General features: G+C 35.1%; 1 protein-coding gene across 1 annotated transcript in view; it reads left to right on the top strand.

The window, feature by feature from the left end:
• LOC145686464 (high-affinity choline transporter 1-like) overlaps positions 1–22,819 on the top strand; it is a 192,704-nt gene that overhangs the window by 108,015 nt on the left and 61,870 nt on the right. The window contains exons 3-4 of the mRNA XM_081759800.1: positions 16,521–16,732; positions 21,381–21,488. Coding sequence (XP_081615926.1) covers positions 16,561–16,732; positions 21,381–21,488 — 280 coding nt within the window. The 5' untranslated portion in view covers positions 16,521–16,560. The remainder of the gene's footprint in view (positions 1–16,520; positions 16,733–21,380; positions 21,489–22,819) is intronic.

The following is a 22,819-nucleotide window of genomic DNA, read 5'->3' as shown; positions in this document are numbered from 1 at the left end:
CTTTCGTATTTATTAACTGAAAGAGGGAAAAAGAAACTTGGCAACTAATTTGTTGGAACAAAATGAAACGATGTGTTTAGTTTAATGTCCTGTGGTAGTGCTCTGTAGGCTAGAGGAGATGAATGGGTCAATGCATATGAACGACAATAATGAAAGAATTGATAGAAAAAAGTAAGGAACGCAGTTATACAGAATATATTCTACATACAGATGATATATAAAATTCAAGTTCGGAACCGGTACTAGCTACTCCAGTAATTAAGTGCAATTAGACTAGTGTTATTTTGTGAAAAGTTGGATGGAGGCATTTGTGGTGAAAAGCAGGTAAAGTGCTTTTTTAAATTGATTTTTTGTGTGTTCAACTGGAAAATGTTGTTTACCACACTGGTGTCTGCCGTTTTCACGCTGTGGTGTTAAAAACAAAATGGCGGCTAAAATGTGATAAATTTTATTCTGTGCGCATATGAAGAACTTAATTACTTATGATTTATCCAAAACAACATTGTTACGATAAGTACGTATAGTTATTCTTTACATGGTAATAAGTATAGAAATAAGGTTTTCCAAAATTTTCAGAGTAGATATACGTATTCTGGAGGTACATGTTAGATTATGAAGATAAAAGCTGTTACAGCCATAGACTGTTACTAAGTTATTTAATGCACAATCATTCCATTACGCCTTCTTAACACTTTTAATCCTAACCACCCTTACAAATTAATTAATTGCTCGAAGATATACATTAATTATTCATACAATCACTTTCAGTAATCTACATTTAAATATTGAAATACACTTCAATTTTTCTTTCTTGGAACTGCAATTATTAGATTTATATCTAGTAGAACAACGACATGTAATTGTTTCTACATAGGAACTTTGGTATTGAAGGTAGGGAAAGTAATCTTGGCGCAAGTTGTCCATCTTCCTTGCTCCAACCCATTTCCTCAGGTGAAGGCAAGTTGGGAATGTTGGATGTCGCCTGTCTCCAAGCCATAGCTTGGTAATGTGATCTTTGTATGCAAAATGTTATGACGTCAGTTGTTCGAGGAAGGACTTCAGGAACTTGGTATTTATGAAACAAAGTTACTCTTGCCTGATCACAAGTCTCTTTTTTTGAAGCTTATAAATTCTAAATACAAACTTTTCACTCGATTTGATTGTTTCTGCCTGAAGTGCAGCTTTATCAAGATTTTGCAGAAGCTGGTAATTTTGACAGAATGTTGTCCACGTTTTCATCTTACCATGAGCAGCTATGTGGTAAACAGTATCGCAGCCGGTAACGGCATGAAATTGAATTATAGAACTCTGATCTGTTATCACAATGAACAACTTCTCACGAAGTATGTGAATAGGTATGTGTTTTGTTTTTGGTGATGTGTACACTTTTAGCCACAGTTCTTTGCAATTTAGTCGACTGTAATGTGCTATTAAAAGTACCAAGATATCATTATCTCGTGCTAAAACAACATTATCAAATTGAGTATGTAGACAATGTAAAACAATTCTCGCATCTGCTTCTTCATGTTTAGCAACTAAGAAACTTGTATCTAAATATGGGTCTAATGATTTCACCACGCCTTCTATTTCGAATCCTCCAAAAAACTGTTTTGTTTCCAGAAGCTTAAGTAATTAGCTCCTCTGAAAGCAAGCGGACAAGGTCAGCCTTATTTTCTGGAATTGCCAATTATTTTGTAAAGGAACGTCTTTGTTTTCAACCGATCTTCTAACGAGTGTAAGTTCTTTGAAGCGTTTCTGTCTTGGTCTTTCTTTTATGGATTGTGATCTATAACGATAAAATGCAATGTCAATTCTGTTACCAACATGAAACACATAATTTACAAAACAGTCCGCCACATCACCGAAAGTATTGACAGTACTCGGGTTCCCTATACTCATCAAAGAAGCTAGACCATCTTTAATAAGACACGAGTTACCTTCTAAAGTCATATTTGGAAGTGGATTGTAGAAGTCGTTAATACATCTGCAAGAGCTGTCTTATTTCCAGTTCTGAGATCTCCATTTAATTCTGCAATGGAAATGGGTACTAGAAATAATTCATGTTGTAATATTTTATTCAGATTCACTACCCTTCCTGCTTGATACGCCATAATTGGGCGATGTAAACTATTTTTATCTATTTTTAAGACAACGTTCTTAAATTTTGGTTCTTTAACGGTATAAAGAGAAGCAAATGTTAGTGCTTTGGTCTTCTTTAGTGTAGAGTAGAAGCTCTCATGAAAGAAATTTTCTTTCGGTAGTATTAGTCTTTTTCTAACAAATTCTAACATTTGATCTTGACCTAATTTCTCGGCATTGAGTAATGAATCTTCAATTTCAGACGTTGTCATATCCATTATTGCAAATGCATGAAGATTGGATTTAGATGAGTCTTCCGAGAAAACATGGAACCTTTCCATCGTTTGAACAATTCTACTTTCATCAGAATGACCTCTCATTTGCCTTGCTTTAGTCAATTCGTTTCTAGTCATTTGATCATCAAGTGTAAGAGAAGACATTTCTCTTGCCTAACATGCAATTTGTGCACATAAATTATACGATAGAGATCACCTACACAGTGTTGAATATGATTTTGTAATTCCAATAATGCCTCCTCCTCTCTTCCCTGTTACTTTAAGCCATTCTTGGTTGTGATCCAGATCAACTTCATTGAAGATTCCTGAACCTTTAAAACTTAATTTCCAAGTTTAAATTCTTGTAATACATCTAGAGGAAGATTATGCATCTTTGCAATATATATGACTCCCGATCTTGCAGTTAGTGTGGCCGTATCTGAAGAAATATAGTAACATCTTAAATGTATATATATGCAAATCCCATATTCCATCGCTTTCAGCTCTTATGAAAAGTAAAAGAATACAAACCATATTCATATATTTACACCGGAAACTCTCGGTTCGGTTTCGCGCTTGTGAAGTCATCGAAGAATTCAGACAGTACGCTTTGAAACTTTATTGTTGCTAATGAATCTATAAGACTATTACAATCATGATCAGTTGTCTCCTTGCAATTTAACAAGCTCGTTATCATGTTCTTTGATATAATTAAGAAGTTTGGGAAGGACAAGTTGCCACATAGCTTCCAATGTGATTTTGTGAGCTCTAATTCCTTTGGCGTAATATTTTCTCAGTAGCACATTTGTAACTGTTGTTTCATTAAAAAGACTGCTTTCTACCCACATTTGGGACAAACCAGAATCACACATATGCTGTCTTATCACTATGCAAGCCTCCTAGTCGAGGAATTAATATATTTCTGTATTCCTCCTTCTTCCACTTCAATTCCATAAGATGTGGAAAAAGAGCTTGGTCTACAGTCAATATTATATATTTCTGCTCGCACAATTGTATAACTACTTTTCACAACTAGTATATGCAAAGTATCAATGTGATGAGCTGGTTCTTGAATAATATTAAAATACCCAACAGTTGATACTTCATGACTATTGTGGCTAAGATTAATATTAAAAGCAGTTGAGTTTGTTTTTGGAGTTGTCTTTTGCCTCAGTATAAAGAAAGCCACTTGAAATACAAAAGAAACGTGTTCTAGCGTTATAAAAACCAAATTTAATGTAAACTATAAATAAAGATTCAAGCATGTCGTTAACAACTAAATGGTCCAGTTCATTTATAATAATGTTTGTTTCACATCTTGTATAGCATTAACTTAGTATAATGTACTAGCACATTTGCCGGTGTATTTACTTATAACAATCGTCTGTTTGACAGGAAAGGGAATTCTATGTCTTCAGGTCTGTCATCAATCAGCTTAGCAACCCCGAAAACTATGGATTTGACACTAACATTGGTCGATGTAGATTATTTGTACGTGTCACCCCTTCCTACCCCCGATTCTCTCACCATCCTAGCCGATGGGGGTCGAAATTAGACTTGAAAGGCATAGAAAGTTTCACTATATTCATCTCAGCTTCGCCGAAAACTATGGATTCGACACCAAAACTCAATCCTTTTCACTTATTTCCCCCTTCCCGTACAACTCATAAGGGTGTCAGGGGTGTCTTGCAGTATACGTTTTCAGATTGTAAGTCATTTGGTTATCAACTATGGTTGTAATTGCTCCAGGTGTTCTATAATTAAGCTGGACACATAAACTCTTTCTGCCGCTTTAGTAACTTTAAAATAGCATTGTTTTCTCCTTCCGCTCACCCCTCTGAAGGAATGGGTTAGATAGGGATGACTAACCCCAACAGTACTGATTGTCTGATAGTAAGGAATTCTTGTGCAAATTTTAAACAAAATTGGTCCTGTAGTTTAGGAGATGTAGAACATATACACATGCATATATATTTACGTCGATTTCATGTTTGTTACCCATTTATCTGAAAATTTTAACTATAATTTAGAAGTTTTGAGAGTGAAATTTCAGCTTGGTAAACAAAGTATTTGAATTCAGCATGGTCTAATTATATTAAAAAAATCTATTTACCTGCTTTTCACCAAAATGCCTCTTGGTCGTTTAATATGCATCCTTTTGAAAATTGGCACCAGTCTAAATGTTTCTTCGAGAATCTGTCGACTAGGTGATGGGAATGAATCATCTTTCAAAATGAATTTTTCATCTCTTTTATATGCATAAAAACTAATGCAACTGAAAGCTCTTAGCCCTACATGTAAGCACAGGGTGGTGGTGCCTTCTACAAAGCACAAGCACACCTGCATCTCTGTATCTGTATCTTTTAAGCAATTTTGTGTGTCTCCCTTTCCCCTGGACTAATCTTAGTTAAGAATTACCGTCTACAGTAAAACGGGACTAATCAGTGTAGAGCAAAGACTATAGTTACTTGTTGATAAAATTCACATCGGGGTAAACGTTTTTCCTTTATGCTGTTTGACAAATGATATATATACCATTGATATCTGGCATGGCACAGATTATCTGGTAGCAGCAATAATGTTGACAAGTAATTGCGTTTATGTGGTGGATCTGTTTCTTCGACTGGACAAACAAGTATATCAGTCTTCAATGAAAATACATATGTGGTCGGCTTCTGCTGTAATTTCGCAAGACATTTTGTGTTGTTTGGAATTTCTTCCAGAACTTGATTACCATTGAAAGATGGACATTGAACTACCCTGCTTTCAACTTTCATCGTACGCTAACACAACTAACGGAGTAAATGTCCCTGCAATGTATGGAAGTGTGTGGAATAGTGTTTTCATATTCTACATATTTATTGGGAAAAAGGAAGTTACTGAGCAATGTAACTCAAAGGACAGTATAATCATGATTTATAGTAATATGTTCTTCATATGCAATCAGGTGTGGTCTGTACAATTCTAATTATTGATGTATTTAGGTGTTCCATGCATATTTTGAAAAACTTACGGTGGAATTTGTTGTTGAAACTATGTGTATGTGTAGTACCTGTAATATGAATTGTTGATTAATAAAATCGTTGCACTCAGATTTATCTATTTGTTCTTTATGTAATACATTTAAAATTACTCACAAAGTCATAGACTGAAGAGCAGTTTCGTAGATCTCAGAATGAATACTCTGCAGTTTATCATTGAAATAGACCACTTAACATGGCTAATGAAGATGTTTTCACAATTATTATTACTATTTTTTAAAACTTTAATTTAAATTTAAAATTTTTAAACCTTGGTGAGCGTGATGGGGACAAATAGCCTCGATGCTGACGTCCCTATTAAACCGCACTCATTCATTCATTCGTTAAACCTCGGAGATGGACTTCTGTTGCCACAATCAACCGTTTCAACATGTATGCGCTTTGTCGCATTTATTCAGTGCATAGTAATCTATACATATAAAAGAGTAAATGCACTGCTCCACCTACTAGTTCAGTCATCAACAAATCTCAAACTATAAAATGTACTACCTTGAAATTTACTTTAAATATCCCTCTTACATTCTAGGCTGCAGGTAAGACTGCGTTTTGCGAAATAGACTCCTAGCGAGGTGTAGGGAGCATGAATTATTTTCTCCAGTTCATGAGATCTCCGAAATCATCAAGCGTAGAACCTTGAAATTTGTATAATTATTCTCCTGGCATCCTAGCTGCAGATAAGAAGGGATTTTTTTGCAAAATGCAACCCCTAGCAAGGGACTTGAATGAGATTCTACCGCTTACTAGATCTTCAAACCTATCAGAAGTATGACCTTGAAATTTTGTTTATATGTTCTCTTTACACCCTAAGCTTTACAGAATTTTAAGAAATACGCTCCTAAGCGGGGAATTGGAGGTTTCATTTTTCCTACACCAGGCCTCCGAAGCTATTGAGAGAAAAAACATGAAATTCATTTTCGAAGATGAAGAGAATGGGACACAGGAAGAAGAAATGATTTAAAAAATGTCCACAGTAACAAGTGGGACATATGGTAATAACTCTAATTTAATGGCTCAATATACTCCACTTAGAGCGCTAAAAGTATAGTGGGGCTACGATGTGACAATTCTTACTTAGTTATAATATTTTCCAAAAATTTATTGTCTATGTGCATCTTTTTCCTATTTGCCCGTTTTATTTAGAATGCATGATATACTAATATCTAATGTATGTATATTTTTTTTCATTGTACTTAACTAGAATGTAAATAATGCATAATGAAGAATTTATATTTTAACAGTTTAGAACTAGGTATGATTGAAGCTCGGTATATTCCTTCTATACTCTACAGAAGACTTTTTGTCTTTCGTAGAAGATAAGGAAAGAAGTTATTATATATATTCATGTAAAAACATAATATATATATATAATATATATATATATATATATATATATATATATATATATGTGTGTGTGTGTGTGTGTGTGTGTGTGTGTATAATGTAAATTATATTGCATACGCTCTCATTTTCTATTTTATTCTCAAGTGGATTTCGTTCTTCCTGTATTAATTTGGACACCGTTACAAAACATTTTCTTGTTATTTTGAACTGTCAGGTGGTTTTGGATTCCTAGTATGTTCCTAGGTATAATTGTCACGAAACTCCTGCACCCCATTTTGATTATGTTAAGATATTAAACTATGCAAATTAGTATTGTATTAAACTCTTTCCAATTATTACGGAAAATGTTAAATTATAGTATAAGAAAAATATCAACTCTTACATAGTTTCATTTAAAACATGGTCATCTCAATCCAGATAATAGTTGGATTGAGGTAATTGTAAAGTGACGAGACGCCTCCATAAAACACGAACTTTAAATAGGAATATCCAGTCATTTAAATAGGAATATCAACACGTTAACGGGAACCTAAGAAACCTAGAACACAAAGTTTATGTTATCTTTCAGTGTAGCTCTTGCTTTATTTGTAAATTAAGGAATAATAAATAATCAGATCTTTCATGAATATTCTACATTTTTCATCTCCGTAATTTTGAAATGGAGCTATATATCTATCTACTGCATCTACGCTATGTGGACGTATTTTTCTCTTTACTCTGAAACTAACAACTGTAAGCAACAAGTCAAAAAAGTCAGCTCCTAGGTGTTACATATTTAGTCTGGGCCTTCTAAACTGGTTGTTAGATTGAATTTTAGCGCTCCTTGCTTCAACTAGGCAATATGAGATGTAAACCTACAGAGGTGGAAAGAGAATTACCGCAATATGTTCATAATTGATGGTTCTCCGACATAAACCCGTGACCTCGTGTGTCAAACGTGCATGTTGGCTACTAGACCAGCAAGGGAGGGTTGGGCCTCTTACGCATTTTTACCGAAGTGAAAGTGTTTTCTTTCTTTCCTTTTAGAAAACTTGATCAGCTTAAAAAAAAAACTATATATAAACTAGCCAAAATTTAATCTTTAGGTAACATTTACGTACGTTTCATTTCTTTTTGATGCATGAGTTTGGGTTGAAGTGTGACCTCCAATAATACAAGGCCAAGAGCTAAATTTATGTTCAACTTTGACGTCACAACAAGTAATTACAAATATGAGGATGCATGCGAAGCGTTTGATGACACTTGTTCACGTGCGATGTTAGCGCGTTCTTTCAAAGAAGTATATTGTGTTTGTGTTCTTCTTAAGTGAATTGTTATAGGGTAAGTGTTTATATTTATAAATTTAATTCAGAGGCAAAAACGCCTTTTATTTATTGTGCCTCTAATTGCAAGACAGCTGCGGATATGAGCTAGAAGTGAGTACTATATTCAAATTTCCAGTTGAAGATAATGTAATGAATTCACAATATTTACAGAATTCAGCAGGGTATGCATACAGCTTTCTCTGTTTCAAAATAGTTGAGAACAATGACTCATAAGATGTAGTCTTAAAGAGTGATTACTTCTTTCAAAAACATGTACGATATTGCCAGCAATGTCACATGTGAATATATGAGTTTCAGAATATCTGTATCCTTAAAATAACTAACATAAATGTATAGTATTCGTCTGTTTGAATCCTATAATTCGAAGACTATATATAGTAATGTAACATTGCCTTTTCTGGGAGTATACAAAGGACTTATTGACATCTTTCTCAGATTCAATCCTGATAATAGTAATATAATTGATGTACCGAAACAATAAATATCTTTTAATAGATCTATATAAATATTGGTTTGTTAAATTTTGTTCTAACCACAGAGGATATAAACATATGGATTTATAGATTAAATAGGTTGTGTGTGAACCACATACCGATCGGTATTTGAATTTGTCTTTCGTACCACAAGCATAAACACTACCATGTAGCTGCGAGGATACTCATATTTACTTGTATGAATACTTCCTATGGCTGTGAACAAAGACATTTAAAAACAAATGTGGTATTCATTTTTAATATGTAACTGGGGACTCACAACGGATTAAATCAATAGTAGTGTTTGTCTAGCATAGTAAAATTATTTATTAATAGAGATAACAACAGCAAATACGAACCAAGAGCCTTATTTTCTTTGAAACAAGCTTCAGTTATTTATGTTTTTACTTAGCTAATAATTGTATTCATTTTTACCGTGCAACCTGAAAACTCTTAGAAGTGTTTCTCGTTACATAATGTAATTTTACTGACTTTTATGTAAAATTTATATATGGTCCGTTTGATGCATGCGATACCAGGTTCCAGTGAGAGGGCAGTAAATTTTAAACGCATTGTGGTCGTTCAGATTCACCTTAAACTGTAAGACCACGCTTCACTCGATGCTGGAAAGGGATGCTAAAACTTCAAATACAACTATCCAGATTTAGTCTATTTGATATAGTAAGAAGTTGATTAGATGATTAGATACTTACCTTGTTTAAAGTGTCTATTTCATCGGCAGAGATCACTTTTTGATTGAATTTGGTTTCATGTCACCCTCAATGACATTGCTAAGCTTTTACAAAGGGCACCCCTCCCCTATAATAGATATAAAGTCCACTCCTCAATTACAATAAAGCAAGATTTAAATTTTTAGTAGGTTATTTCTTCTGAATCGAGACCAGAAACTACTATACTTTCGTGCAGTATGAACAGGGATAAAAGTGGATCTGAAAAGATAGATAGAAATCACTTCTTTAATATAAGATTTGTTAAGAGAAATATGTCTACAAACATTATGTATTATTTCGATAATTGAGTATAATATTATTTATGCTTATAAGAGAACAATAAAATGCGCTGTTCGAAAAATTCTTACTTATCCCGTTTTGACTTAACACCCTTTGTACAGTACAAGCACCCGAGATAAATGACATAGTAATAAGTAAAAACTAGTTTCACTAACAATTCTTTAATTATTACCTCCTAGCCCAGGAAAAGTTTTTGAAAAGGCAAAACTTCGGAAAAAATTCAGGTCCGTTTAGACAGCCCTTTCTTTCCTTCACCAAAACAGTTTCAAATGTTTGTGCATTGTTTATGCACGTTTGTGGGCAGAGCAATTTTAACATATTCAAAAATTAATTTGGGGAACTGGCTAAACGTCCCTCATTCTGATTGCGGCCGAAATGGTCTCAATCATTAGTGCGTCGTTTGTGCATAACAGAATGTGTGAGATATTGGCGTATTTAGATTAGGCGCCAGTCTCCATCAACTTTAATTGGTGTCAAGTTGGTCTCAATCGTTAGTACATCATTTGTGCACACTTGTGCACGAAAAATCTCGTTTGTATACAAAAGTGAGTGTGCGATTTTGGCGTATCTCTTTTGAAGACTGTGGAGTGCAGGGGAAGAAAAGAGAAATCTCCGTATTAAACTCATATGTTAATCTCTCTCTTACTACCCCTTTACTTACAGGAATGTTGTATCATCCAAATTTAAAGAAAATCAAAAGATATGCCAAATAAAATAATAGAAAATACTGAAATTTAGATAAAAGTCGGTAGAGCTAAGATTAAAAAAAAAATAATAATAAAATTATATATTTATAATTTCTATAATGCCATTCCTGTAAGTGTGAGTTCCTTATTTAAAGTCCTGTAGCCCCTTTCGGACTTTCTTTGATATGTGGACTTACGCATGAGTTATCTGCCACCTTGGTTTATGAAAGAATAGGTGTGTGATTACCTTACTAGTTTCGAACATCTGATATTAAAGAACATGGAATCCAGCAAGCCTGCAAGAAACAAACAAATTATTCTGGTACTTACCATACCAGCCGAAATTCCGTTAGAGAAGGTGATAACTCCATGTAGTTTAATAAACACTTTTATTATAAACACAACACTTAATCACTTAAACCACAACACTTAATTGATATCGATATAAGATATGCTCACAGTTGAGCTAAAAATAATAAAAAAATATGATTTTTTTTATCACTAGTTCATAGTTAATAATATGTATTTGTATCTATTGCACAGTTCATCTTCTTTAATTTCCAGGTAGGTGTGTCCGTTACTTCACAGCATTAATCACAATTTTAGTGTCTATTCTTTCATATTGATAGTATTCTTTTAAAACGGTTTCCGTAGCATCCTAAGGTAGATTAAGTCCTTGGTACCTGATTATAACTTTGAGTCCACCACTGTGTAACCACTTCAAACTTGGTTATAGTTGCACTTCTATCTCTCTCTATCTATATATTTTAATGGTTTGTTGCTGCATACGTAAGATGTATGTATTCGTTTCCAGTGTTGTCCGATTGGATTTAAAAATGCATATAGTCTAGAAAACTGACACAGTTTATTTAACTTATTTTGAACACCAATGGTGCAACTTATCGCACTTAACTAAGTTCACTTTGAAAATAAATGTATGCACCTATCTTCCAATTCAACTAACTCTGTTGAATCTATAGATTTCATGATGATAACTATTTTCACACGAGCAGCAACTTCACAGACCCGATCTAAACGCCAACTGCCCTGTTCTTCTTCAGAATTTCGGTTTTGTAAAAGGGGTTTGACGCCCAAGAGTCGTGCTTCGCATCAAAGCTACTGGCTTTTCGATAGAGATAACCTTTTCTATTGTCTATCTACCTGCTAACGGAACTTTGCAAGGAAGTATTCTTATTTTTATTTACATTGACTTTATACGCAAATAATTCACTTCTTATAGATTGTCACCTAATTTCGAATCAAGCACTAAAATCTGCATTCTTTGGCCTTTCATTAGATACCAAATATGTTATAGTCCCCTTCTGATATAACCTTAAAATTTTGCATTTAAAATAGGTCGGTTAATATGTTTTCCACCACCTGACATTTTCTTTTATGTTTGTCTAGTCACTGGAGCCCTCTAGCGGAAAGAATTAACAATGTCGCGGACAACCATAATAGTTCGGAGTTTTCTGCTTCCGCGTGACAATTTTACAAATTATTAATTATAGAATGAAATTAAACATACATCTACTTTACTTACAAGTATATACATATCTTTGCTACCATATACATATGTGGTATGGAGTTGTCATCCTCTATTAACTTTATTTGAATCAATTTCTTGGAATAAAGATTCCCAGTTCCGTCTGTCCCCAGCAGAAAGCCAAAACTCCACCCTCCAATACCAGATAGTACTTGTTTTTTTTTTTTTTTTTTTTTTCACGGCTGAAAGAAAGTTTTATATACAGAAGAACGGAAAAGGTAAAACAAACAATAAGGGTACGCGTAGCTTTCCAATACATAATTGACTCTTAAACACACTAATTCTTACATATTTTAATTATTATTATTATTTGATATTACAAACTGCTTCATCTGGTAAACCTGGAACGAATTCACAGCCTGTTTTGATAGATTGACTACGCCAGCTAGAATTCTTGTGAAATCGGCGGTTAACCCAAGATTTTCACACATCATTGTCCTTCTGTTTTTATATCTATGTGTTAAAATTTGACAATAGACAAATATCCGACTTTCTGTCGCCTTTTCGGTAGTGTTACAACTCAGGGTGTTTTATGGTTTTTTAGTTCTATACAGTATTCTTATAGCTGCTTAACAGAAATAAAACAGTAATTTTTAGTTTCAACTCACAATATAGTTGGCTAGGCTGGCCAAGCATAGGTGACTGACCTTTTGGAGTTTAGTTGTCTTCTACAAGTTTGCTTAAAAAAAAAAAACTAACTCACTAGAGTCTATCTTTCTATATACGAAATCCAATATCTATAGTTACATTCTCGATATAAACTTGAATCTTACCAATACTTAGGAAATAAAATAATTATGATTCTAAGTTAATTAATAATATAAATAATATTTGAAAATAAAGAAAACCATTTCCATTTTGATATGCAAATTAATAACATTTAAATATACTACTATATAAACTTTATTAATGAAACTAATGTCGTACAAGACCACCTTCCGACTGGCGCCGATGTGTTTCAGTTAGGTTTTGGCTCTTGGGTCTATCCTAGAAAGACTGGGACGATTAGAGACAAACTTGCAATATTTACAGCTTTCTGACCTACAATTAAAAGCAAACAAAATATACTTATCTATTTATATATAAAGGGAGATAGGGGCCATACTCCATAAAATTTGTTATAATGAAATAAAACTTGCAGAATTTACTCTCCACAAAGGTCTGAAAAATAACATAATTTTTCAATTTTTGTTGTCCCATTTCGCGAGAACAAAGAGGTCATATTCCTCCATGTAATGCCATGATTCGGCTCTTTATTCTAGTATAGAAGGACTGGGAGTTTGGAATCAAAGTTCGACAATAGACCTTATCCCTACAACTTAAACTAATAATAATAACATATTTATCTATTTACACATATATGGAGATAGGAGCATAGTTCTTAAACTTGTAGAAATGGAACAAATTTGCAGAATTTACCTTTACACTCTGAAAAATAAAATAACTTTAAAATTTATTCTTAAAATATTTTTAAAATTTTAATATTTAACAATTACTTAAAGATACGTATTTGCATTTGGATATGGCGTCTTAAACCACTGGAGTAAAATGTCTTCTGAAGTTCTGAAGAACTACACTACTGGAAAATGGGGTTGACATATTTGTATTTAGTATATTATTTCTCTATTTTCACATGTATTTTTCTATTTTTGTGGTGTTAACATTTCATAATAATATTTGAAATGAATTATATACACACTGGAGAACCAATGTAGATAATTTGTAAAACTCGTATATTTTTTCTTCTAAATAAATAAATACTTTTTCCCTATTTTCTGTGTTTTTCAACTTTTCAGTATTCAACATCTTGTTATCTACAGTTTTCAGTTGAATATTCACTTCGGCCAGCACAAGGTTATGATTAGAGAAAATGGCGGCCCCGGGAATTGTCTTCGCCTTCATCAAGATTTTTCGATACATGACCTGAATCATAACATATCTTCGATATCTTTTGTCGTCTATTGAGGATTTCTATGTATATCTTCTCTTGTGCTGATTGAACCAAGTGTTCCCAATTATTAGTGAAGTCTGTCTACAAACATTAATAAGTTCTTTTTTTTTTATTCATTTCGTTTCAACCATATTTGCCTACGACACTACTTTCCTGTCCTTCTCCGACAACTACATTGAAATCTCCCATTACAATTATCCATTATCCCCTTTACCTGTCTGTAGTTTATTCTATTTTCTCATACCATTTTCCTATGTTTTCAGTTGTATGCAAAGTAATTGGTGTGTATGTCTGGATCACCACTAAATCGTTATTTTATTCCTTAACATCACAATTCTACCATCAACAAATTCTACTTTCACTACCTTCTCTTGAAGCGCTGCCAAAAATTATTCCTACACCATTGTGACCACACTACTCGTTTCACTATCTGAGTAAAACATTCTATACCCTTCGTTCTTCAACTCCTCATTACCTTCTCATCTAACTTGATAAATTCCTACCAAGTCTAGATTATTTTGTTTCACTTTTTCAAGATTTTCCAACTTTCGTGCCCGTAACACGGTACGTACGTTTCATGTTCGTATTCTAAACATTTTGCTCTTGCTTATCTTCCTTTCTCTATCCATCTTTCCCATTGTTACTCTCTCGTTCAATAGTCCATCCCAAGACATCTCCCTCCCGAAGATCCGAATAGGGGGATATTTTACCTCCGGAACTATACTTTGACCTGCAAAAGACCATTGTACACATGTTCTCTTTCTGTTGTCAGCAAACTAGGGAAAATAGAGTGGTGGTTTCCCGTTGGCTTCTATCCCGCAGTACCCTAGCAGCTAAAATCACTGTGACCACAGCTGCGACTAGTGTACAAATTGCCGTACTAATCACTATGATTTCTGCCAACTTGGCAACTGGAGAACTTCTGCTTTCTCCCAGAAAATTCTTCGTCTGGCTATTCCCTTTAGACCAATTCTGTCGGGGTGGCCCTTCTGGCAGTGAACTACCACCGACATAGCTCTAAATTTCACTGTAGCACGTAATCTTCTCCACTCGACACTCGACTCGTTACTTCCCCATTCGTAAAAGAGCTGTTTTTCGGGGAGGCAAAAGCAGTCGATCGCCATAATTATTTGGCTAGTGAGTATATATTATTACATATGATATTATAAATATTATTTCATCATATGTAAATTTGTAACTCAAAAAGTCTGTATAATTTATAATTGCAAAATAAACTGAACAGTTTCACACACCCTAATCGCAACACTATCAGATCATCTAAAAGATATTAAGTCTTTGGCGGGCAGAATGGTGTTAATGTCCCAAATCTCAGGGTATATGAGTCCCAGCTGGATAGAGGATAACGTAATTTGACAACACTGACAGTCGAAGATAATAAATGTGAAAAAGGTGTTGGGATTCTTACAATCAGAGGTAAGGTATTGCGTCGTGAAGGCGAGTAAACCTTGTGCAAAATTGCTCTCCATTTTTACATGTTTACTTTGGTAAAGACTGCACAGGCCCATGAAGAAATTTGTGTTATTTATGGGTTGGGTTCTATATAAAAATCAATAGCTAAAAGGTAATTCAGTCAGTTTCGTTTTGAAAATTTCGATACCCATGATGCTTCTTGCAGTGGACGACCAATCACAGCAAAAGTAGATGATGTACTAGCAAATATCAAGCAAGACCGATATGTAAGTATTCAGAATATCACCAATGACTTAAACATCCAACTTCGAACAATGTTAAACCATTTGGAGAAAGCTAGCTACAAAAATAATTTCGATTTTTAAATGCTATGTGATTTGACTAAAAAAAACACTCAATATAGTTATTTCTGTCTGCAAATATCTACTGAAACGTAACGAACTGGAGGCATTTCTGAAACGGCTGATCACGAAGTCATGAAAAGTGGGCAACCTACGCAACATTGTGCGAGAAAGATTGTGATCAAGCGAGAAAATGCTCCACAGTCTGTGACAAAACCCACACTCACTCCCAGGAAGATTTCGCTCTGCGTTAGGTGGGATTGAAAGGACATAATCACGAACTCCTATGGCCGGGTAGAACGATAGACTCGGACCTGTTCTGTCGACGACTCCGTCTCCTTTAGCCTAACCGCCATAACCGTGGGACGTAAAACTCAAAGATTTCATTTCATTTCATTTTGTTCTGTCGACAATTAGTGCGAGTGAACCTAACAATTCAAAAGAAACGGCCGGAACTGGCCAACAGGAAGGGTGTCGTATAGCGTATAGATTTTTAAGCCGGACCGAATAGATTTTTAACGATCCGTCAGAAATTGCGAGAACTTGGCTGGGAGGTTTTAATGTATTCTTAGTATAGCCCGGACCTGGAACCATCAGACTATCATTTGTTTCGGTATCTGCTTAAGTCTATGTATGGTGTTAAGTTAGTTTTGAAAGAACCCTATAAAAACCACATGTTAGATTTTTTTTACAATAAATTACAGAAGTTCTATAGCGACTTGATTATGGTGTTGTCGAAAAAATGGCTGGATGTCATCGAACAAAATTGTACATCTGGTTTCATAAAGTTCTTTTCAAACCACAATAAATGAATTCTCAATTTTGACCTCCAATGGCTCAATACATTTTAGACAACCTGGTATAAAATCAATCTCAATCACATAGGCCCATCTCGTAAGAACAATGAACATCTTATGGTCTAGGCTAATAATTATAAAACTACAATAAATTTTTAATGTATAGTACAAACAGTGATACGGTCATAATTCAATATTTTCAGACCCAGCTGGTGAAGTTCCCTTCGCAGCTATTATTGTGAGATGGATATCAATGTGGTGGGCTTGAGTGCAATTGTCTTCTTCTATGTGATTATTTTATTGCTTGGACTCTGGATTTCAAAAACCAAAGGGGTTCTAAACCCAAGTACTAGTGAAGAATTACTGCTTGCTGGAAGGAAGATAGGTGTTATAGTTGGAATTTTTACCCTTACTGGTAAGTATGTAACAAAGTTAATTTGATAAGTGATTGAACATGAACATAAAATTATTTTCAATCACCAAAGTTCATTCATGTTTAGTTTGTATATACAAGAACTAAACTTTGTTTTGATTTAGAAATGTATCACTTTCTCCTTAAGTCCCGTTAAATGTCAGAGAACAAGCCTAATTCGTAGATAGAGTTGCTAGTTATAGTACTGAGTATCGAATACGCGCCTTTGGCGTGGGAGACCCGGGTTCGATTCCGGGCCTGAGCTCATTTGGTTCGGATTGCACGTTAAGATGCAGGTCCAGTCTCATATAGCCTCGCTGCTGAAAGAGACGCTAATCCCAAATCACATCAGATCACATTGCAGTATGGAGTTTTACCAAATTTGCCCCTTCTTTTCGAAAATTGTTAGCGTCCCGCTAAATTTTTGACCTTAAATGTACACTTTTTAAAATATATATCGGGTGTTGCAAAATAAGTGTTACAACTCTTGGGAGGTGACTCCTGCCACTGAGACAAGAAAAAAGTTATCTTCAACTTTCTGCTATTGGACATAGTTTCAGATCTACAAGGTGCCGAAAGCGTGGGAAAATGACTTTCGGACGGCAATAGTTCGAAAACTATCCAACATAAAGAGGGCGGGTAAAAAATTCACTGAAGAAGTCATACCTGCTCTATTGAATTTTGTATGTTTCACAATCCTACCATGCACGCACAAGGGATTCCCCAAAGGAACGTAGGGAGTCCCGGATAATCTGCCAAATGAATCTTGGTCTAAATGGATATGAATTGATAGGCTTTCTACCAGGTAATAATAATTCGTTTGTCTTAAGTCGATATCTGGAACAAATACAAAATGGCGGACACCTTCATGCACGTTGTGTGTGGTTGCATAATCGGCAGGTACGGATGATGGCTAACAGTGACGTTCTGAGTATTAATTATAGCGAATTCGTACCCAAATGCTCTAGAAAGACATCTGGAGTGCCGGTAGAGCATAACAGATGAAGCAGGGTGATTCACATATGTGGAAACACTTAACGAAAAATGCCCAGAAATGCACTCATACTCAGTAAACGTGATTTCAAAGCGTCGGAAATGTAAGGATTAGAGTCAAGAATATTAAAGCCATTGCCAATTCACCAATAATATTCCTTCGAACCGATGCAATATGATGTGCACGGTTGCATACCAATAAGGATGCAACAACTGAGGCCAAGTTCAAATTGTGCAATTGGACTCACTAAGAAACTAGGTAAACTAAATGAATGTCACTAGTGGGATCGCATGATCGATGTTGAAATGTGGCCAATGTGTGTGTAATATCAACATGTAGCTAATGAACAAATGCCAACATGTCCCACTACTGCTGGGATATTGTCCCACGTGCGAAAAATGGGAAAATAACTACTCGGATCTTGAATCTGAGGCCTTGGGCTCCCAGTAGGATTGGAAACTGCGACCACGCGAGCAAAAGCAAGCGCTCTAGCCCTGAGGTTCGAAGGAGCCTCACTTTTTCTGTATTCATTTCTTTGAGGAGTACCCACTTTGTTTGGCAAGCCCTCTTGTACAGCCTCCCGACATACTTGTGTGTTTAATTTTGTTACTCCTACTGCACAGTTGTAAACAATCAGAGTTTTAAGATGTTTCTTGCTATTTCTCATGTCGTTTTATTTTCCATATGTATGGAGTTTAAGCTGTAGTGTTAAATGTGCCAAATCCGTACATTTTCGTCTTTGTTTTGGCATGTGCACTGTGTGTAACATACGAATTTCTGGAGGTATTTTCCTATATTTCGAGTACGTCATATGTCTCAGAAGGCGTGGGACATGATACAATTTTGTAATTTTTACGCTCTATCAGAATTAGAATCATGCATTAAGAGATTTCTTTTCATATGTGTCGAGTGTGGTACAATGTCTCAAACAATTAGGGACATTGATACAATCGTGTTCAAGTTACGTTCTACCAAAAGGTGCACCAGATGTAATAGCAGAATGTACAACGTTATTTTTCTAGTTTTCGCATGTGAGACGGTGCGACATGTTGACATTTGTTCATTAGCTACATGTTGATACCAACACACACATTGGCCACATTTCAATATCGATCATGCGATCCCACTAGTGACATTCCTTTAGTTTACCCAGTTTCTTTGTGAGCCCAATTGCATAATTTGAACTTGGCCTCAGTTGTTGCATCCTTATTGGTATGCAACCGTGCACATCATATTGCATCGGTTTGAAGGAATATTATTGGTGAGTTAGCAATAGCTTTAATGTTCTTGACTCTAATCCTTACATTTCCGACGCTTTGAACTCACGTTTACTGAGTATGAGTGCATTTCTGGGCATTTTTCGTTAAGTGTTTCCATACATGTGAATCACCCTGCTTCATCTGTTATGCTCTACCGACACTACAGATGTCTTTCTAGAGCATTTGAGTACAAATTTGCTACTCTTAATACTCAGAACGTCACTGTTGGCCAGCATCCGTACCTGGCGATTATGCAACCACACACAACGGGCATGAAGGTGTCCGCCATTTTGTATTTGTTCCAGATATTGACTTAAGACAAACGAATTATTATTACCTGGTAGAAAGCCTATCAATTCATATCCATTTAGACTAATATTCATTTGGCAGATTATCCGGGACTCCCTACGTTCCTTTGGGGAATCCCTTGCGCGTGCACGGTAGGATTGTGAAACATGCAAAATTCAATAGAGCAAGTATGACTTCTTCAGCGAATTTTTTACCCGCCCTCTTTATGTTGGATAGTTTCCGAACTATTGCCGTCCGAAAGTCATTTTCCCACGCTTTCGGCACCTTGTAGATCTGAAACTATGTCCAATAGCAGAAAGTTGAAGATAACTTTTTTCTTGTCTCAGTGGCAGGAGTCACCTCCCAAGAGTTGTAACACTTATTTTGCAACACCCGATATATATATATATATATATATATATATATATATATATACCTACTAACTACCGACAAATAAGTTAAGACATTGAGGTCATCAGAAAACATGCATAGAGAAAAAAACATTCACGACAAAAACGAAGTAATTGTGTGTTTTTTTTTTTTAACGCGTAAAATGTTACGGAAAGCGATATCAACTCATTTATTGTTCGTGTTTTAAGTTGTTTAAGAAACCACATCAATAGTTATTTACATAAGAACTGAAATATAAAATTAATAGGTCCAGGTTTAAATGTAGACTAAAATTCAGTCAAAAAATTCGTTGTGAAGAAATGGGATGAAATTGCTACGATCTACGGTGTGTTTCGACCAGGCACACACCCAGAAATGTCTGTTGGAAGGGGCAGGGCCAGCTCGTCCATATAGACAACCTAGGCGCTGCTTAGGGCGAAATGGTGGGCAATTCTCTTCTTCTTCTTCTTCGTTTTTACGTGCTGTTTATCAACATTAGCCAAAACATACGAGCGCCAGCGCCCTCACATTTAGGAAAAGAAAGTTAATGAAAACTTAGATCACCCAAGATCGATTACTGCTCACTTATATGAAGCAAGGGAACATCTATCTGGCCATAGTACGTTTCCGTGTTCTCACTGTTCTTTCTGTGATTAAGAAGATCTCTTGCATTATCTGAATATCCAGACTCCAGATGCTCGCAGAAATGTCACTGACCTAAAGTTTCTACATAAGGCAGTCATTGGAGACTTCAGATCTGAAGCCTTACTTCAATAATTATCCCTTCATATTCCTAACCGTGTAGCACCAAATATCCACCTCTTCCACCTTTCTCGCCCTTGACTTCGATTATTTAAAGATTCTTCTTTCACAGAGCACCAAATTTATATATTCAGCTAACAAATGACGTAAACATTTTTTAAAAAGCTACTCACCAGACAGAACAATTACACAAATTCAAAATAACTAAAGATAAATCAAGAAACATCATATTTGCTTTGTCTTAACCATCTTTTGTTTTATATTTATAAAGGACATCAGCATGGTGTACATTACAATAACACTAGTGAAATTTCATTCCAAATTTAACAGCAATATTTTTTTAAAAAAATAATTGGCTTATAGATTATTTATTAATACCATAAAGAGAGGCATTGTGAGTAAGTTTTATTTTATTTTATGCTTAAACAAATGCTAACCATTTGATGAAGTAGTGAAAATGTCAGCGGTGAGAAGGCTTCACTTTGGTTTTGGTTTGAGGGAGGAGATTATGGGGGCGCAGACATGTTTTACTCCTAGGGTATAAGATATCCTAGAGCCACCCCTGGGAAGGGGTCCAATAATATCATGCAAGGCACTATGTGTAATATTGAATCTGTGTTATTGTGCCCAAAAAAAGACGATAGTTAATCGTTAAGTATTGCCACTCATATTCTCAGAAAAAAAAAATATAACACTAGATTTTTTATAAGGAAAGAAAGAGTACGGATTTATCGGATAATAAGTATAGTTGTATTAGAGAAATGTATATACAAATAGATATTGAATAACGAAGCTTGGGGAATCTGGATCCGGTATGGAGCATCCCTGGTCTCGACTTCTAACCTTTTCAAGTTGAGAAGCACACTCCTGAACACTGACTGACAATAATCATGTCTCTTTAGCTTTGTTTAAGCATAATTTTTTTCTTTGTTTTTCATCAACATTAAAACATTCACAGCCACAGAAGTTGGAGGTGCCTTTCTGAACGGTTCAGCAGAGGAAGTATTTAGAAGAGGAGCTATTTGGTGCATTGTTCCGTTTGGATACTCAATCTCTCTAACAATCAGTAAGTATAATATGGCATAATCAACTCTAGGCTATATTTACGAGGCACAAGAGAATACGGGGTTATGCATCAATTGACCAAGCGCCATTTTCCGATTTTCGTTATTTTTACATCAGTGTGTAGGAAACAATATAAATAATGTAAAAAATATTGTTCGAAACCCTACTATTTGCTTAAACGTTTAGGAAAAGCTATTCGGCCAAGCGCTAAGAACTGGATCGTAATGGTAACATGTTTCTGTTTCCTTCAATGTGTCAGAACCATGGTTTGACGCTTGGTCAATTGATGCATAACACCGTCCATAATTTCTTTTGATTGATATACAAGTCCATACCTTGGCTATTTTTAAGACGTAATTACAATGAATCTTCAAACATTACTGGTAGCATGGCACGAGTTTCCATACAACCTCTTTGTAAAAAATATTCCGCCTGAGAGAGCAGCCAGTCCAAAACTGATGTCTTGAGCACTTCTCTATCATTCAAACGCTTCGATGCAAGTCACTTTTTCAGATGAAGAAAAAGAAAGAAATCGATAGGGGCAAAGTAGGGACTCTAGAGGAATAATTGATTAGTTCCCATCAAAATCTTTGAATTGTCTCAACAATACGAGCTGCTGTGTGTGGGCGGGTGTTGTCGGCTAAACAACGATGTAGGAATAAGTGGAGTATGTTTTTATGAATCGGAAAATTTTCTGGAAAACTTTCCAGAATATTTTCATCACTGTTTGGAACCGATGGTAACAGCAATAGATCTCGTTCTTCATAACCTCGGTATTGCATACAGACGCAAAAAAATACAAAAAAAGATATTAAGTTGTTTTTTCTGTAGATAAATAATGTAAAGCTTATAAATAGCAAGTGAGTTTCGTTTCCACACACAAACACCGTTTTCCACCCACTTTCCACCCCAGGTTCTCCCGTTTCCTCCCACTTTCTTCATTCCACCATTTCACTCACCTCTCATCATCACCGTCTCCTTTGACCTAACCAGCGTAACCGTGGGACATAAAAGTTAATGATTTCATTTTTTCAATACTCAAACTTGAAGTAGATCTAATAACTACTGGTTGGAATAGAGAAATACGATAGAAGGTCGGTTCTATTCCTCGAAGGCTGAATCCATATCAAATAGCCATTATTCAATATATCTTACTGTTTTGTTCTATGAGGTTTAACATTAAAACTGGAAGTGGTATCTAATTGATATCTGTTAGTTTTCTTAAAAATAAAAAGAATAAATCACATGAAATATATACTTGGAACTGAACTCATATAAAAAATATTGCTAACTATTCTGTTTTATTTGTTGTGCAATCAATGTTGTAACCGA

Source organism: Thermobia domestica, chromosome 5, assembly GCF_964235325.1.
Source record: "Thermobia domestica chromosome 5, izTheDome1.hap1.1, whole genome shotgun sequence".
NCBI classification, from domain to species: Eukaryota; Metazoa; Arthropoda; class Insecta; order Zygentoma; family Lepismatidae; genus Thermobia; species Thermobia domestica.
This window is presented reverse-complemented; position numbering and strand designations above follow the sequence as displayed.